The sequence below is a fragment of the Dromiciops gliroides genome, chromosome 5 (assembly GCF_019393635.1).
Source record: "Dromiciops gliroides isolate mDroGli1 chromosome 5, mDroGli1.pri, whole genome shotgun sequence".
In the NCBI taxonomy this organism is placed as follows: domain Eukaryota; kingdom Metazoa; phylum Chordata; class Mammalia; order Microbiotheria; family Microbiotheriidae; genus Dromiciops; species Dromiciops gliroides.
In genome coordinates, this window is record NC_057865.1 from 291,123,297 (window position 1) to 291,140,112 (window position 16,816).

Consider the following 16,816-nt stretch of genomic DNA (forward strand, 5'->3'; position numbering starts at 1 on the left):
AATCTACTTTCCCCAAATCTAGCATTTCCTTTGGGAAAGGGAAGAGAGGCATCGTGGTCATAGAGGATAATGGTCAGTCCCCAATGAGCCACAAATCTGTGTCAGGGGAGGGCATTTCCAAACCAATGAAACTGCAGGTGCAGATTCCCTCATCCAGGAGCTGAGGATAATAAGCAGCTCCCTCAGGGAGCTTAGACTCTACTATGATTCCAGAGTGCTGATCACTTCATTCCTGTAGATCAAGTCCTCTGTGTGCATTAGGTGGGTACTCTTGAAGGAGGCTGAGGGCAGAAAAGGAGAGGAGACATGATCCTTGCCCTCAGAGAGCTTACAGTCTTCCTGGGGAGACTTAGTTCCACTAGACAGAAGCACATAAGGACCTGAGATGGGGGCCCCAGCATAAGAAGTAAAAAAGGGACAGTGGGGTAAGGGAGAAGGGGGAGAGCCCTGGGCCAATATGGAGGGCCGTCCTTAGATGTCTTCTGTGGGTGACCGCTGACACTTTGCCTTGTGGCTCATGGACCCATTAGCAGCAGGGATCGGGGCTGGTCTATTTCAGTTCTTCCCAACCAGAACAACCTAGAAGTGGGGTGTGAAAGGAGGGGACCAGGTTCTCACGCTGCTCCCACCCCACCCCGGCTCTCTTCCCTTTCCCTCTCCCCCATTCCAGAGTCTCTGTTTCCGAATCCGGAAGATGATAGATGTTTATAAGCCTGACTGGTGTGAGATCAGGGAAGACTGGTCTGTCTACCTCTTCTCTCCTGAGAACAGGTGCGTGAAAGTTGGACTGGGAAGGGGGAGGGGAAAGCATCCTGGCCATGGAAGCAGTGTAGGGAGTGAAGAGCTGAGGGACCCCTCTCCACAGCCCTGGGGCCTGGGGCTGGACCCTTTGTTGGGCCAGGATGCTACAGCATGTGTAGTAGAGAGAGCTGGTCTCAAAACCTGAAGGCCTTGGGTCAAATGCTGCCTCTGACTCATTTGGCCAAGTCCCTTAGCCTCTCAGATAACTCTCTAAGACTCAGGCTTGTACAGAAGGTGCCTGCCTGCATTGGTAGAGGGACTGTCCTCACGTGGGTGTTCCCTATACCAGTGAAATATCAGGCCAGGTCCCATCCCTGTGGTGTCCACCTCTTTGCTGTGTACTGAGGCTTGGGTCAAGGGAGGGATTGTTTCAGCTGAGGGCAGGGCAGGGGGATGGTACATTGGGGCTTTGGAGCCAGTGAGCCTGGGTTCAAATCTCAGCCCTTCCTCTTTCCTGCTTCGTGTGTCACCTCACCTCCCACTGCCCATCAGGCTCAGGCCCAGGCCTGGGAGGGAGGCTGGGGTGGCAGGCATCTATCTCCTTGCAGGTTCCGAGTCCTCTGCCAAACCATCATTGCCCACAAGCTCTTTGACTATGTTGTCCTGGCTTTTATCTTCCTCAACTGCATCACTATCGCTTTGGAGAGGCCCCAGATAGAGGCTGGCAGCACTGTAAGTGGGGGCCCACCTGGACTGGGGGGGTCCTTTCAGGAAAAAGCACTGCATCTGGGGGCAGGAAATCTGGACTCAGACCCTAGTTCTGCTGTTTTCTAACCATGTAAGGTGACCAAAACACTAAATTTGGAGGCAGAGGACCTGGGTTTAAATCCTACCTCTGCTGCTTACTCCCTATGTGACCTTGAGCAAGACAAGTCACCATTCTGGGTCTCAGTGTCCTCTGTCAAATGAGGACCTCTGAGGTCCTTTTCAGCTCAAGATATAGGATCTTATGATTTCCTATGAAGAGCAATTGAACTGAGACCCAACTTATACTGACTCACACCCTAAGAGGGAAGTGAGATTGGGTTCATGGACAGCTGTTGGGCTGTGGTGTGGGATGCAGGTAGCCTGAGAGCCAGGATGGACAAGGGGGATGCATGAAGTTGGCATGGATGGGTGGAGTGAGGGAGAGTAGTTAGCATGACAGGTTGCAAAAAGTGATGAGATTATCACAGGGATGAGGACAGAGGAAGAAGAGACCTTGGAGGCCCAGTTCTATCCCCTCTTCTCTTTCCAGGAGCGAATATTCCTCACTGTGTCCAACTACATCTTCACCGCCATCTTTGTTGGAGAGATGACGCTAAAGGTAGGTTAGATTGTCCAAACGTGCCCTCTCTTGACATGGCTCTTCCCTAAGCTAGTTTATTTCCTGACCCTCTTTCTGGGCCCACAGATACACTGGTCCCCTTCTGCCCGCTCCTTCATCTTTACCTCGTTCTCAACGAGCCATTTACACCATAGCATGAATTTCAGCCACTGGGTTTCCAGTATTGGAGATATTGGAATTTTAAGTCTTAGCTTCAAACAATGAAATAAAAGGATCCCTCCTGTCTCCCACCCCACTAAAAGAAGTTGTTAGCATATAAAACAGGTGGGAGAGGTATTTGGGAACAAGTGCTCTCTCCCACCCCCAATTCACACCAACTGTGTCTCTGTTCCCTCCCCTGGTTCTTCATAGCATAGAAGTTGCCCTTGGAACCAGGGGATGTTCCACCTGGATAGAGCCAGAGCCAGAGCCATATCGTTATGTAGTGGGAAGGGGGATGCCCTAGTGTTAGCACAGTCAAGGAGGAAGGGCCTTTGATTTGTGGAGCAGCTATCCATGGTGCTGATGAAGGCAGTGTCTTGTCTCCCCCTCTGAAGGCTTTGCCTGCAGCATATACAACCAAGGGGAGTCCAGGCCTCTGGGCTGGTGAGCTTTAAACTGGCCTTTATATTGTGGGGGCTGAACTGGGTGACTGGGAAGGAGGAAGAAGAGGGGGCCAGTTGAAATGACTCTATGGCCCAGAGAGGCGTCTCCAGGGAGTCTGGCCGCTGGGAGGTTTTCCTGTGCAGGTATTTGTGTTTCCTTGGGGAAAGTCTTGTCCACCAGGGCATGCTCTGAGACGTCACAATCTTGGGCACAGAACATGCCAGAGGGCCAGGCAAGGAGAGTTATGTGTAACGAGGCAAGCTGTGATTTTCACAACACACTCTGAATTGTGCCTCACTCTCTTCTGTGTGCCTCAGGCCTAAACACCCAGGACCAGCACACATAAACATTATGTTAGGCCTATGCATCAATTTCCCCACATGAGAAATAGGGATAATAATTACTGCTCCCCACCTCCCTAGAAAGCCAAAGGTTGATGCAGTGGATAAGGCACTAGACTTGGAATCAGGAAGATCTGAGTTCAGATTCTGTATTAGATTCTTCCTTGCTGTGTGGCCCTGGGCAAATCATTTAATCTCTCTAGGCCTCAGTTTTCTCATCTATAAAATGGGGATAGTAATAGGATGTTATTAGGATCAAAGGAAATGGTATTATGTAAAGGGCTTTGTCCTATAGAAATGTCAGCTGTTATTACAGTGGCCATTCCTTCTGTCAGGGCTCTGTTATAAAGATCAAATTGGACAGAGGTTCTGAAAGTGCTTAGGGGTCTTTGTAGCCGGGGCTTGTGCTCATAGTGTTTGAGGGAGGAGGGAGCAAAGAGCTTCTGAATGCCACATTTCTGACCTCTAGGGGTATTCAGCCTGGAGAAGAGAAGACTTGGGGAGAGTGATGATTCTCTTCAAGTCTAAAGGCTCATGAGAGATTCCATTTGTTGTTCTTGGTCCTAGAGGGCAGAACTGGGAGCCCTTTGGGGAAGTCACAAAGAGGGGAATTGAGGTTTGAGGTCAGGAATAATTCCCAATGATGAAGCCTCCAGAAGCAGTGGGCTCCCCATTACTGTGGTCATCAAGCAAATGCTGGACAGCTCCTAATATCAGGGATGCTATCCAGGGGGATAATTCCTGTTCAATCATGGGTTGGACTAGACGACATCGGAGCACCCTTAAAATTGTGAGATTCTGTGACGCCCCTACCCTTGTCCTGCCCTTGCCAGGTGGTCTCCCTGGGCCTGTATTTTGGGGAGCAGGCCTACCTCCGAAGCAGCTGGAATATCTTGGATGGATTCCTGGTCTTCGTATCCCTCATTGACATCGTGGTCTCCGTGGCCTCCGCGGGAGGAGCCAAGATCCTTGGCGTCCTTCGGGTCCTCCGCCTCCTCCGGACCCTTCGCCCACTACGGTGAGGATGCTCTTGGTAACCTTACCCTGACCTCTACTTCCTGTCCTGCCAACCATTCCCAGGGGACCTTGGTGCCAAATCTAGCCACACAAGGTACCAACAGGTACTTGTGTGACCACGGGCATTCATCTGACCTCACTCAGCCTTGGTTTCTCCATTTATACGATGAGGGGAGTAGCCCAGATTGCCCCTGGACCTAGACCTGTCACTGTATTTGGTGTCATGAGGTTGGGCTGGGGCTCCAGGGAGAGCCTTCCCCCCATCCTTAGCTGTCCCCATCTTGACACACAACCACAGGGTCATCAGCCGTGCCCCAGGCCTGAAGCTTGTGGTGGAGACACTCATTTCATCCCTCAAGCCCATCGGAAACATTGTCCTCATCTGCTGTGCCTTCTTCATCATCTTTGGCATCCTGGGAGTGCAGGTGAGTGGCTAGAGACCATAGAGGAGGGACGGGGCCCAGCCAGGACTGGCTCTGTATCTTTGGGTGATGGCAGATGGGGGAGACCTGAGAGACCATCTTGCCCAAGCTAATCATTTTACAGCTGATGCTGAGGCTCAGGGGCATGGACTGGTTGGCCACTCAGGCAGTGAATGTCAGAGGCAGGATTTAAATTTAGGTCCTCTCACTATATATCTCATAATCTTAAAAAATACCAGCATCCTGGTGCCCTGGGGCTCAGAAACTGTGGAAAGGATGGGCCAAGAGGAAGTAAAAGCTGAGAGATCATCTTAAAATGAAATTAACTAACCAAGTAATTAATAAGCATTTTAAAGGACCTACTATGTGCCTGGCACTGTGCTAGGCTCTGGAGCCGAAAAGACAGAAATGAAACTATTCCTGCCCTCAATGAGCTTAGATTCTGTCTATAAGTACGTGGGAGGAGTGCAAGGGGCTATGAAATCCCATGAGGAAGGGATCGCTGCCTGCTGGGTGGGGAAGGGGAAGGTTTCTAGGAGGAGAGAGAGAGGAGATGGGGGAGAGAGAGAAGAAGAGAAGAGAGGTGAGAGAGAGAGAGAGAGAAAGAGACAGAGAGAGAAAGAGAAAGAGATAGAGAGACAGAGCAAGCACATTTATTAAGTGCTTGTTATGGGTCAGGCACTGTGCTAAGTGCTGGGAATACACTTATAAACAAACAAATTCCTGTTTTCAAGAAGTGTGTGTGTGTGTGTGTGTGTGTGTGTGTGTGTGTGTGTGTGTGTGTGTTCGGGGACAACAATTGAATGAGAGATAGAAAGTAGGATGATAAAGAGGCAAACTGGCACAGGCGGTCTCAGAGTGGGGAGTTGGCCAGGGAACATCAGGGAGCCCTGGAGCCAGGCAGGATTGTGTCATAACTGGCCTGTCTGAGTCCAGGGTGGTTCCAGGGTCGGAGCCTAGTTTTCCAGTGTAGAATCGGTGGAGATGATGTCTCTAGTGGAGTCTGCTGGTCTTCAGAAGTGGGGTAGAGGTGGTGGTGGTTTACACACTGGGCTGGAAGGACAAGTAGGCATCCAGAGGCAGAAATGAAGGTCCAGGGACATTCCATGAGCAGGAAATGATGTGCAGTGCCACCATAACAGGAGAGCTGCCCAAGGACGGCAGGGAGCCAAGGACGGCGAGGAGCCCAGCCCGACTGGAGCGCAGAGCTATAATGTGTTGTCAAGCGGATGAGGTGGGGGGTGGGGTGCCGGTCCAGCTTCTAAAAAGCCTTGAATGCCAGGATGAGAAATCTAGCCTTAGAGGGAGCCCTTGGCCTTTCTCCATGCGTCAGGAGCTCCTGGAGGCCACAGACTTTCAGTTTTGCCTTTGTGTTGGCCGTGGTGCCTGGAACATAGCAATGCTTCCTAAGCTCCTCCTCTGGGGAGCTTCCAATCTGATGGAGGAGATGGGACCTGTCCTCAGTGGACACCAAGCCTTGGCAGGGCCCAGGCACTGCCCAGCCTCCTAGGACCCTAGCTCCTCTGAACTTCAGACAGACGTCATGCCCCTGGACTGGGGGTACAGTGGAAACCAATGCCCTTGATTAATGCTTGTAAGGCCTCAATGGATTGATACCATGTCTTAGCATTCAGTTACTAGTCCATCCTATTAAATTGCCTCAGGGTACTCTAGAAGACATTACCCTGTAGAGTTTACAGGATCAGGGCTAGGGACAGGGATGGGAGATTTCAGAAAACCCTCTCCCAGGACAGGTTGGTGACTTCTCTGGAACTTAGCATTTTTGAGAGTTTCCTAGAGTATATTATTAATAGTTATGAAGTATGGGGGGGTGATGGTTCATGTAGGTTCAGGAGGAGCTCCAAGACCCCCAAGGTTCCCTCCAGCGCCAACATTCTGGGCTTTTTTGTTGGAGAGAATGGAAGCTCTTTGATGGTAGGGACTAGTCATTTTTTTTTCTTTGTACCCTTCAGTGTCCAACACATATTCCTCCAACACAGTAAGTGCTTAATAAATGTGTATGGATGAATTAAGCTTTCCACTTAGCCTGAATCATAGATTTTGAACTAGAAGGGACCATAAAGGTCATTAAAGTCTAATTCCCCAATTTTACAGAGAAAGAAACTGAGGTTCAGAGAGATTGTCTTGCCTGGGGTCACAAGGTCAGCAAGTGATTCTTTCGACTGTACCTCATCACTTCTCCACAAGTAATTCCTGCTCAGGGAGGGCTGGCATGAGACAAGCCCTGATGGCTCTTCCATATCTGACATTTGGGGATTCTCAGAATAGGGAGGAGGCTGCTGGCAGCAGTGTCCAAGTGGCAATTGGTAAAGAGAGGAGGCAGGGATGCTCTGGCCATGTCAAGGACCCTCCTGACCCTGCTCAGGGGAAGCGCCACTGCCAAGGGAGCCCCAGGCCAGGGTGGCAGGGTCTGGGCAGACCGGCCACTGGGGAAGGGTATCCTATGCTGCTGCTCCCCCCGCCGAGGCCAGACCCTCTCTGGCACACCCAGCTCTGCTTCATGAGCCCAAGTCCACCCACGATGATATTTTTTTCCCTCTCCTGGTTCTTTATTTTGGGATCTTGCTGCAGAAGAACGCAGGGAGTGGGTGTTTCTTGCCTCTCACAGAGTGAGCTATAGATAGGTCGTAGCACAGATCCACGTGTCCGCCCATCCGCGTGGAGCGGGCACCGCTGGGTGGGTCAGTGGCTGCCGCCACACAGACGCCACCTTGGAGAGGAAGGGATCGGGAGGGTCAGCTCTTTTATGTCTGTTTATTTATTTGTTTGTTTTTCTGGGAGAGAAATTGTTTTCTCTCCACTCACATACCCAGCGCCCCATCCGGGCCCCAGGGACCCAGGATTCGAACCTTCCCCTTCCTCTTCTCATCAGATTCTTCCTGTCTAGGATCCTGCAGACAGAGTTCTCACCCCAGAGACCAGCAGCAGCTTAGAAACCCAGTGTCTGATCTCCCTGGATCTTCTCCCCTACTTACCCCCTCCCTCACCTTGTCCCCCAAAGCCAGACTCTGGGTGAGCTGTAAAGAAACTCTGTGGATGGCATATTGGAGCTGGAGTCAGGAAGACCTGAAATTGAATCTAGCCTCAGACATTTATTAGCTGTGTGACCCTGGGCAAGTCACCTAACCTCTGCTTGGCTCAGTTTCCGCATCTGTAAAACGAGGGGGTAGGACTCAGCCTCTAAAGTCCTGTCCCCCTTGTTTTTATAGATGAGTAAACCAAGGCCCAGAGAGGTTAGGAGGTTTGCCCCAGGTCACACAGGTAGTAAATGACAGGGCCAGGATTTGAACTTGGGTCTCTTGCCTCAGTCCAAGGCTCTTCCCACCACTCCACACTGTCTGACTTTGCTACCTTCTCTCCCCATGCCCATCCCAATATGTGCCTGTTGGGAGATTCTGGTTGGAGTCCGAGGACCTGAGTCCTCTGTAACACACTACCTTCGTGACCTTAGACATGTCATGTCCCATCTCTGGGCCTCAGTTTCCTCCTCTGTAAAGTGAAGGGGTTGGGCTGGCAGACTTCCAAGGCGGGCTGCAACTCTAAGTCTCTGACCTTCTGGTCATCCTTTCTCAGCTCTTCAAGGGGAAGTTTTACCACTGCCTGGGGGTCGATATCCGGAACATCACCAACCGCTCAGACTGCATGGCCGCCAACTACCGCTGGGTGCACCACAAGTACAACTTTGACAACCTGGGCCAGGTGAGCAGCGCCCCCTGCCCCCCACTCCCTGCAGGCCCGGGCCCCCCTGCTCAGTCTCGCCCCTCCCCCAACCCCCGGGGAGGAAAGGGGAAGGCACAGGGATCAGGCCTCACTCCACCCTGTAGGGGGAGAGAAAACTGGAAACCAGGACATGTGGATTGGCAGGAGGGGCTGCGGGTGTTCAGCCTGAGAGAAGGGCAGGGTCAGGGGCAGTGGTCTCTTCATCCAAGGCTCTGAAAGGCTGTTCTGTGGGAGGGGGCTCAGGCTTCATTCCCAGAAGGCAGAACTAGATGGTGTTGGGCATGGGGTGGGATTTGAAGAGTAACAGCTTTAGTTTGGAAACAAGGAAAACCTTCCCATGGTCAGAGCTGTCCAGAAGCAAGATGGGGTCTCTAGGGAGTAAGCAGGCTTCCCCACAGTGGGCATCTTTTTGTTTTTGTGCTTGTTTTCGTTTTTGTGGGGCAATGAGGGTTAAGTGACTTGCCCAGGGTCACACAGCTAGTAAATGTCAAGTGTCTGAGGTTAGATTTGAACTCAGGTCCTCCTGAATCCAGGGCCAGTGCTTTATCCACTGCACCACTTAGCTGTCTCCTCTTAGTAGGTATCTTTAAGCAGATACCAGATTGTTGGGTGTTAGGGAGGGTCCTGCTTAGGCTGGATTAGCCCTGAGATTCTGTAATTCATAATCCAGCTGTAGGACCTTGGATAAGTCACTTTAACCTCTGAACTTTACTCAGTATTCATTCAACAGGCATGCTTTAAGTGCCCACGATGTTTAGAGCACTATTGTAGGCACTGGGGGATAGACAAGGCATGGCCTCTGCCTTTGGGGGAATTGTGGTTTAGTAAGCCTCAGTTTCCCCGTATCCCACCTACCTCAAAATAGTGGCAGGAGCATCAAAGCAGAGCCTTCTTGGAGTAGTGGAAAGTGACCTCCAGAAACAACGAATCGTGATTGGATTCATTCCCTTCTCTCCATTCCCTTGAACACCACCTTTGTTCAGGCCCCATTCTCACCTGGACTACTATGAGACTAGTTCACTCTACTCCTACTCTTCTCCAGTCTATCCACAGACGCCAAACTTCCTCATGTATAGATCTGACCCCTGTTCCAGAATCTTCAGTAGCTCCCTATTGTCCCCAGGATAAAATGGAAAACCCTCTGCCTGGTGTCTGAAGCTCTCCACGGTTTGGCACCCACCCCCTCTCCAGACTGATTTCACAGCATTCCCCCTCATGCTCCTGTAGAGTCCCACACACTCGACACCCCAACCAAACTGTCCTAACTTCTACTCCCCACCCTCAATGTCTCTGCCCACTGTGCTTTTGCTCAAACTGTTGCCCATGTCCACAATGCCTTTCCTCCTTACTTCTGGATCTTAGAATCTCCGTCTTCTTTCAAAACCCAGCTCAGGTGCTTCCTCCTCCATGACACCACCACCCTCCTTGGGGACTACACACTTCCTGGGGAACCGGGGTCAGGGATGAACGGGATATGACTGGATACCCACATCCTGGCACCAGAGGAGGGCATGATGGCTAAACAGGGGAGAGGTTTGTGGGCACCATGGTTACTTAGCTAAGTAGCCCCCAGGGCTGCAGATCGAAGAATAAACGAGTGTGCCTTCCAAGGTCAAAATCACTCTCCCAAGGACCTCTCTCTGTTCTTCAAAGAAGGTGGGTCCCAGCCTTTTTTCTTTTATTATTTGATGAACTCAGAAAGCATATTTGGCCCTAAGTTTCCCCCGCTTTAAAAGACATTCTCTGACTGACAGAGCCCAAAGCCTGCAGCTCTTAAAGACTTGCTGCCGCTGGCCACCAGGGACCTGTGCCCTCTAAATGTAAGGGTCCTATGACCCCTGTATACAAGGGTCTCATGACCTCCACTCTCAGTGACCCACTGTCTCTGAGTGTCAGGGTCCCATGGCCTCTGGCTGTCAGGATCTCATGACCCCTGACACCAACATGCCCCAGGAAAAGGGAGTGTCAGCTGGAGGACCGTCATCCCCCTGGATACAGATTCCACATCACCATTTCCTTTGGTGTCTGTGCCTCAGCTCCAGGGTAGATCAGCAGCCTAGCCCAGCAGACAAGACTTTCCTAGAAAACAGCACAGCAGGAGCGCACCCACAGGCACACATGGAGAGACACCCAGGAATACCCCAGGCCCACCCCTACCACCTGTCTCGCCTCCACTTCCAGCTCTGTGAGGTTCTCCACAAGCACTGGTAGGGGCCTAGTCTCCAACACTATCGATGATCACCTTCTTCTAAGCCATAGGTTTGCGGCCCCAGCATGGAGGAGGCTGGCGGCTTTTGCAGCCAGAGCATCCCCACATCTCAGCTGCCTCACCCGCCTTGCTGTGCCAGCGCCAGCTTGGCTCAGGCTGAGTGACTCAGCCCAGGGCAGGATGATCGTGGACAGCACGGTTCCACAGAGTGCTCTGGGACCCACCTTTTCAAAGATGACTGTGACGCCTAGAACCATATCTTGCTAGATATGTGCATACACACATAGGTAGGTAGTCAATAGACAGATGAAGCAGAGAGAGAAATAGATGCCTAGATAGATAAGTAGATACATACATACGTACTTAATACATAGATACTTATATGGATAGACATAAATAGAGCATTAATTAAACACTTACTGTGTGTCAGGAAGGTACTAAGTGCTGGGAACACAAGATGAAAAGAAAGGCATTCGCTCCCTCCAGGTGCTTACATTCTAAGGGGGTCGACAGCACATAACAGGGAGCTAAATATGGGAAGTGGGCGTGGGGAGAGGATGCCCCATGACTCTTATCGTTCTTCCTAGCTCTAGACCTGTGATTCTCTCATCCTTTGTTCCAGGCCTTGATGTCCCTCTTCGTCTTGGCCTCCAAAGATGGCTGGGTCAACATCATGTACAATGGGCTAGATGCGGTGGCTGTCGACCAGCAGGTAGTGTGTCTACCCTCTTGTGAATGTAAAGGGTAAAAGGGGAGGGGTCTGGGGTGAGCAGAATGGGAGCCAGAGCCATGGGGGGAGGTTGTGCTGCTAAGGAAAGAAGCAGGGTAGATCTGTCTGGGCAGGAGCTCCCCTGGGCTGCACCGAGGCTTTAGGATACCCCTCTTGGGCTGCCGGCCTCCAACCTGCACCTTCACTGTGCCATGGGTGGGCTTCCTGTGAACCCACACCTCATGGAGCCAAACAGGGGTGGCCATGCTGGAGAAGAACAGGCCTATCCCCCAAAGAATCTGAATTGGGACCTGCCATGCAATGAATGATTTCTGGCTGTCCCAGCCTCCAGGATGAGCTCAGGTGAACTAGTTGTCCCTTGGATATCTTGGAAGACAGAGTAAGGGGATATAAGGTCATGATTTTTAGTGGCTTGGATAGAGGCACAGGCCCTGCAGGTCTGGAGGTCTCCTAAGGGCATTGGACCAAGAAGGGTCAACCCAGTGATGGGGTACACCAGCAACAGATGTCTAAGGTGGGCAGTACTGAAGATATGGCCCTACTCTAGTACCTCACCACTCTACCGCCAACTCCCTTCAAAAGGGAAGGGGGTTCCACGGCCACTGGCTGCAGGCTCCTTCCATCTCTGACACAGCCACACCCACGAGGAGAGGGAAGGGCTCCAAAGGTGTGGCCAAAGACATGGCTGGAACCCATCTCCTAATGGAGATGGACTGCTGCCCGGCTCCTGTACTTAGGACCGCCTCAGGTCATGGCATAGTCAGTGCAAAGATTTCCCCACAGACAATCAAGGAGAGCCACCCAGTCAACCATACTGCAGAAATGGGCTGTTCTGCCCTTGGTGTTCTCTCTTATCCTCCCTCCTGTCAACATGCTCAGCTCTGTAAATTGTAGAAAGGCCAATGGGGGAAAACCAGCCCAGGATGCTGCCCTCTCTTCGTTTTTCCCAACATCCTCCGTGAGAGAGGCGAATGCCTTATGGTTGTTGGCAGTATTTGCTTCCTTCTTGTTCACTCAGCTTGGCCTCCCTGACTGCAGTCACAGGTGGGCATTGGGTCTGCAAAAATCCTTTGTCCCTCAGCCCTGTTCCTGAGCCTGCATTTGACTGTCAGCCCTTTATCCAGCCCCAGAATTGCCCCAGGCTTCCTCCCTTCCCCTCGGCAGCATCCTCCTCCCCTTCTCCTTCGGCAAATGGAGGTCACAGCTCTCACTCCCCTCCTCCCCCAGCCACAGAAAGCAAGGGATGAGCTGCTACTGGGAGCGAGTTCTCCAGGGAGAAAGGATGTGAGATAAATACCAAGGTAGAATGACAAGTTATTACATTTCAGTTTATAAAAACACACCCACTTCCCTTGGCCTCCGGGCTCAGACACATCACTCCCCATAAAGGGATATAAATGCACAGAGGAAAATCAGCCTCTGAAGGATCATATTGCTCCATCAGCTCTTCCCAAGCCTCTGCCTCAACCCCGACCCTGCCCCAGAGTCCTCCGTCATCTCACCCACTCCCCTGTTGCTTGACTGGTAGGGAAAGGGGCAAGGGAGCTGGACTTGGTCCTGCCCTGCCCTTTTCCGGCTTTCTCCACCCCCATCCCCCTGGTGGGCGTTCTGGTAGCCACTCCACATGGCAGGCTGGGGCGGCACATTGCAGATTCCCCTCTACCCATGAGTCAGGTCCCTTGGAGGGGTAGCCGGTTGTTGGTTTGCATCATCGTGCCTCCACCTTAATAAGAGATGGAAGATGGCCTTCTAGCGGAACTGGTTAGAACTCCAGCCCACATCTGCTCTTTGTAGGGCCAACCTTCTCCCCAGAATCCATGACTTCAGAGGCCCCCAGGCCCCCAGCCTCTTGTGGCATTGGGTTGTAAGACATGGACCATTGAGGCAGTGTTATTCCCGAGATCACCCGCAATCTTTTTCCCCATTTCTACTAAACTTCAATGTCAGAACTTCTCTCCATGTCTAGGAACACCCAACCTCCAATGTTTCCAGGAGCTACATGGCAACTTAGGGATCATGGGGCCCTCCTCCCACCATCCTTTTCAGCCCCCAACTCTAGTGGTTCCTCTCCCCTCCATTCCCCTCCCCCATTCCTATTCACTCCAATGCCACATTTTATAGAATCTCTGCCTTGGAGGGCACCCCAGAGGCAGAGAAGTCCCCTCCACAATAATCCAGCCTCCATTTGAAGACCACCATTAATAAGGAAGCCCCCTACCTCCCAAGACTTTGGACAGTTCTCATTAAGCTGTCCTCCCTGGGATACAAATAGACCATTAAGCTGGATAGACTTAGAAGGGGTCTTTAAGATGATCAAACTCAACCCCTCTTTTTACAGGTGAGTAAACTGAGTCTCAGGAAGGCCAAGTGACTATTCCAGTGTCACACTGCTAGGGATGGGACCTGAACCCAGGTCCTCTGTCACTGGAGGCCAGGCACTTTCCACTTTATATCAAGCCACAATCCATTCCCTTCCTTCACTGCTCCTGGTTCGAAGCCTTCTGGGACCAAGCAAGATAAAGCTAATTCCTCTTCTGCATGACACGCTCTTAAATATTTGAACACAGTCATCATGTCCCAGGCTCTGTCTTTTCTTATCCAAGCTATTGGTTCCTTCAAGTCATCCTCCTGGGTCATGGTCTCATCTTCTCTGGGTATGCTTGTTTGTCAGTGGTGCCCTGATAAGGTCAAACCCAGGAGAGGGAGACTGTAATCTCCCTTGTTCTGGATTCTCTGCTTCTAGAAATACAACTCCTAAGGCAGCTAGATGGAGAGATTGGGCCTAGAGCTAGAAAAATCTGAGTTCAAACCCAGCCCCAGGCATTTACTAGCTGTGTGACCCTGGGCAAATCACTTAACTTCTGCTTGCCTCAGTTTCCACAATTGTAAAATAGAGATGGTAACAGTACCTACCTTCCAGAGTTATTGTGAGACTCACAGGAGATGATATGTTTAAAGTGCTTAGCACAGTGCCTGGCACATGGTAGGTGCTTTTAAAATACTTATTCCATTCCCTCCCTCCTCCCCAAGATCCCATGAAAATGGTATGGCTGCCTTGTGACACCATTGACTCACGTTGAGCTTAAAGATTACAAAGCACACACCTTTAGGGCTTTAAAAACTGTGACCTATTGTCCAGCCATGTCTGTTCAGTCATTTTACATTTATACAGATCATTTTTTAACCCAAATTAGTCCGTATGTGAGACTTCAGACTTGTCCCAAATACATTCCATCTGATTAGACTTGGCCCATTTTCTAATCTGTCATTCAATGATACCCTGTCCCCCACCCACCCCCGCCACGAGCCTCTTGGTGGGGGCTGGACATGGACATGGACAGAAAAGGGTGAGTGAACATGGGCTGGGGACAGACACGTGGACACGTGGCACCTGAGTGCAGATGGATCAGATACTCAGGGCTGGATATGGGGTTGGGGGGTGGGTGAAGCAAAGGTCTCCTCTCTTGGTTCTGGAGGTCTCTAGCCAAGTTCCCAATTCAGCGGTGGTAGCATAGGAGGTCTTTCTAATTGGAGGGTTGGGAGGGGGACCTTGGACAACCTAGTCTAGGGGAAGGCGGGGGGAGAGAGAGACAGAGACAGAGACAGACAGAGACAGAGACAGAGACAGAGACAAAGACAGAAAGTGAGCACCATACTGTACACTAAAGTTCATAGGTAAATCGTGGTTTTTGGAATGCAGATTTCTTTCAGAATTCTTTACTTAAAGTCAAATTTGCATAATGTGAATTGATGTAAAGTGAGAACTGTCTATTTTCAATTCATCCTTTTAGGAAGATGCACTAGGTTCTGCCAGAAATTGAAGTCAAGCTCATCAGCCTTTGCTCTCTTCCCCTTTGAAGATTCAGGACATTTATTTGTCTTTTTTTCTAGTCCTGTGCTTCTCCTGATTTCTGTGATTTTTTTCAGAGTTCACCAACATTATCTCAGCATTAACAAACCCCCATCATCTGGGCTTCATTTGCCTACTAACCATTTCATGACTTAATTCTGAATATTGTTCTCTTGATTAACAAAAAAGAAGCAGAAGAGTGGAGTAGTTCTGCCTTCATTCTGTTGTCTTTTGTTAGTATCTAGCTGTGTAATCCCAGGGAGGTCACTGAACCTCTGCCTGCCTCAGTTTCCTCATCTGTCAAATGGGAATAACAATAGTACCTACTTCCCAGAGTTGTAAGGATCAAATGAGATATTTGTAGAGTGCTTCAATGAACCTTAAAATACTATATAAAACCTATCTTTGTGTTGTTGTACCATTGCATTCCTTCTTCAACCTTCCCCTTGTACACAACATAGCTAAAATGCCCTTTTATTGATCTTAGCATTCATCCCCAGCCTCAGCTCATTGTGAGCATTGGCATTCCCCACACTTCTACCATTGACAATCTACTGTCATAGATCCAGGCCTGGAAGGACCTCAGACGCCATCTAATCCAACCTATTTCATTTTGCAGATGAAGAAATGGAGACCCAGAGAGGGGAAATAATGTGTCCAAGGTCACTAAGGTAGCAGAGTCACTACTTTGACCAAGATCTTTTCCTCCAAATTTAGCACTCTTTCCACTATATGACACTATGATGCCTCTGTTTGGGAAGGGAAAGGAAAGGTTTGGTCAGGGTTTCTGAGCATTTCTTAAGGTTGGAGTTGGCAGAGTAGGATGGGATAGGGGCTCTACTTCCTGGAATAATTATATGATATTATGCATAATTATATAATATCACATATTATATATAATATTAATTTCTCCTCCCTGCAGACCTCAGGGTGCCATTGAGTCTATCATGGTCAGGCACTTGGTCCAGGGTTTCTCTCTTCTCCCATTGCCATGCATCTTCCCTACCCCTGTGACTCCATAGATGAGCCTGAGCGGTGGATTCTTCCCTCTCCTTTTTCTGTGGCTTTGTACAAGTTGCCCTTCCCCAGTCTGCAATGCACTTCTTCCTCTGCCTCTTAGAATCCCTAATTTCCCTCAAAACTCAACTGAAGTATCGTCTTCCATGTTCCCTTCCTGACCCCTTCCACCAACCCCCTCCCTCACAGCTAGGGTCTCCCTTGTTTCCAGTTATCTCACATTGTCCTTTCCAAAGGAATGTAAGCGTCTTGATGGGAAAGACGCCAAACTTTTGCCTTTGTATTCCCCAGCACCTAGCCCAGTTCCAGGCACAGAGAAACCTCTTAATAAATCCTTGTTGATTAATTGATGGGAGGTGCAAGATAGGTTAAAAGCCTTAATAGGTTCAAGAAAGGGTTGGGGCACGGGCAGGGGCGGGGGGGGGGGGAGTGGGAGGCAGCTAGGTGGCACAGTGGATAAAGCACCGGCCCTGGATTCAGGAGGACCTGAATTCAAATTTGGCCTCAGATACTTGACACTTACTAACTGTATGACCCTGGGCAAGTCACTTAACCCTCATTGCCCCGCAAAAAGAAAGAAATAAGAAAGAAAGAAAGAAAGAAAGAAAGAAAGAAAGAAAGAAAGAAAGAAAGAAAGAAAGAAAGAAAGAAAGAGGTTGGGTAGGCTCCCCAAGGACAGCACCAAAGTAGGCCATTAAGGGAAACAAAGGCTGTTGGATGTTTGGAGCTGAGGTTCACTACTGTCCTGACCTTCCTCCAAACTTTCCTAGGTACCC

General features: G+C 50.4%; 1 protein-coding gene across 4 annotated transcripts in view; it reads left to right on the plus strand.

Moving 5' to 3' along the window:
* Positions 1–16,816, plus strand: part of CACNA1I (calcium voltage-gated channel subunit alpha1 I) — a 226,568-nt gene that overhangs the window by 173,047 nt on the left and 36,705 nt on the right. For all 4 annotated transcript variants that reach the window (XM_043966183.1, XM_043966184.1, XM_043966185.1 and 1 more), the window contains exons 18-24: positions 671–771; positions 1,350–1,473; positions 2,039–2,107; positions 3,888–4,072; positions 4,370–4,496; positions 8,088–8,213; positions 11,066–11,155. In XM_043966183.1, the coding sequence (XP_043822118.1) occupies positions 671–771; positions 1,350–1,473; positions 2,039–2,107; positions 3,888–4,072; positions 4,370–4,496; positions 8,088–8,213; positions 11,066–11,155 (822 nt within the window). The remainder of the gene's footprint in view (positions 1–670; positions 772–1,349; positions 1,474–2,038; positions 2,108–3,887; positions 4,073–4,369; positions 4,497–8,087; positions 8,214–11,065; positions 11,156–16,816) is intronic.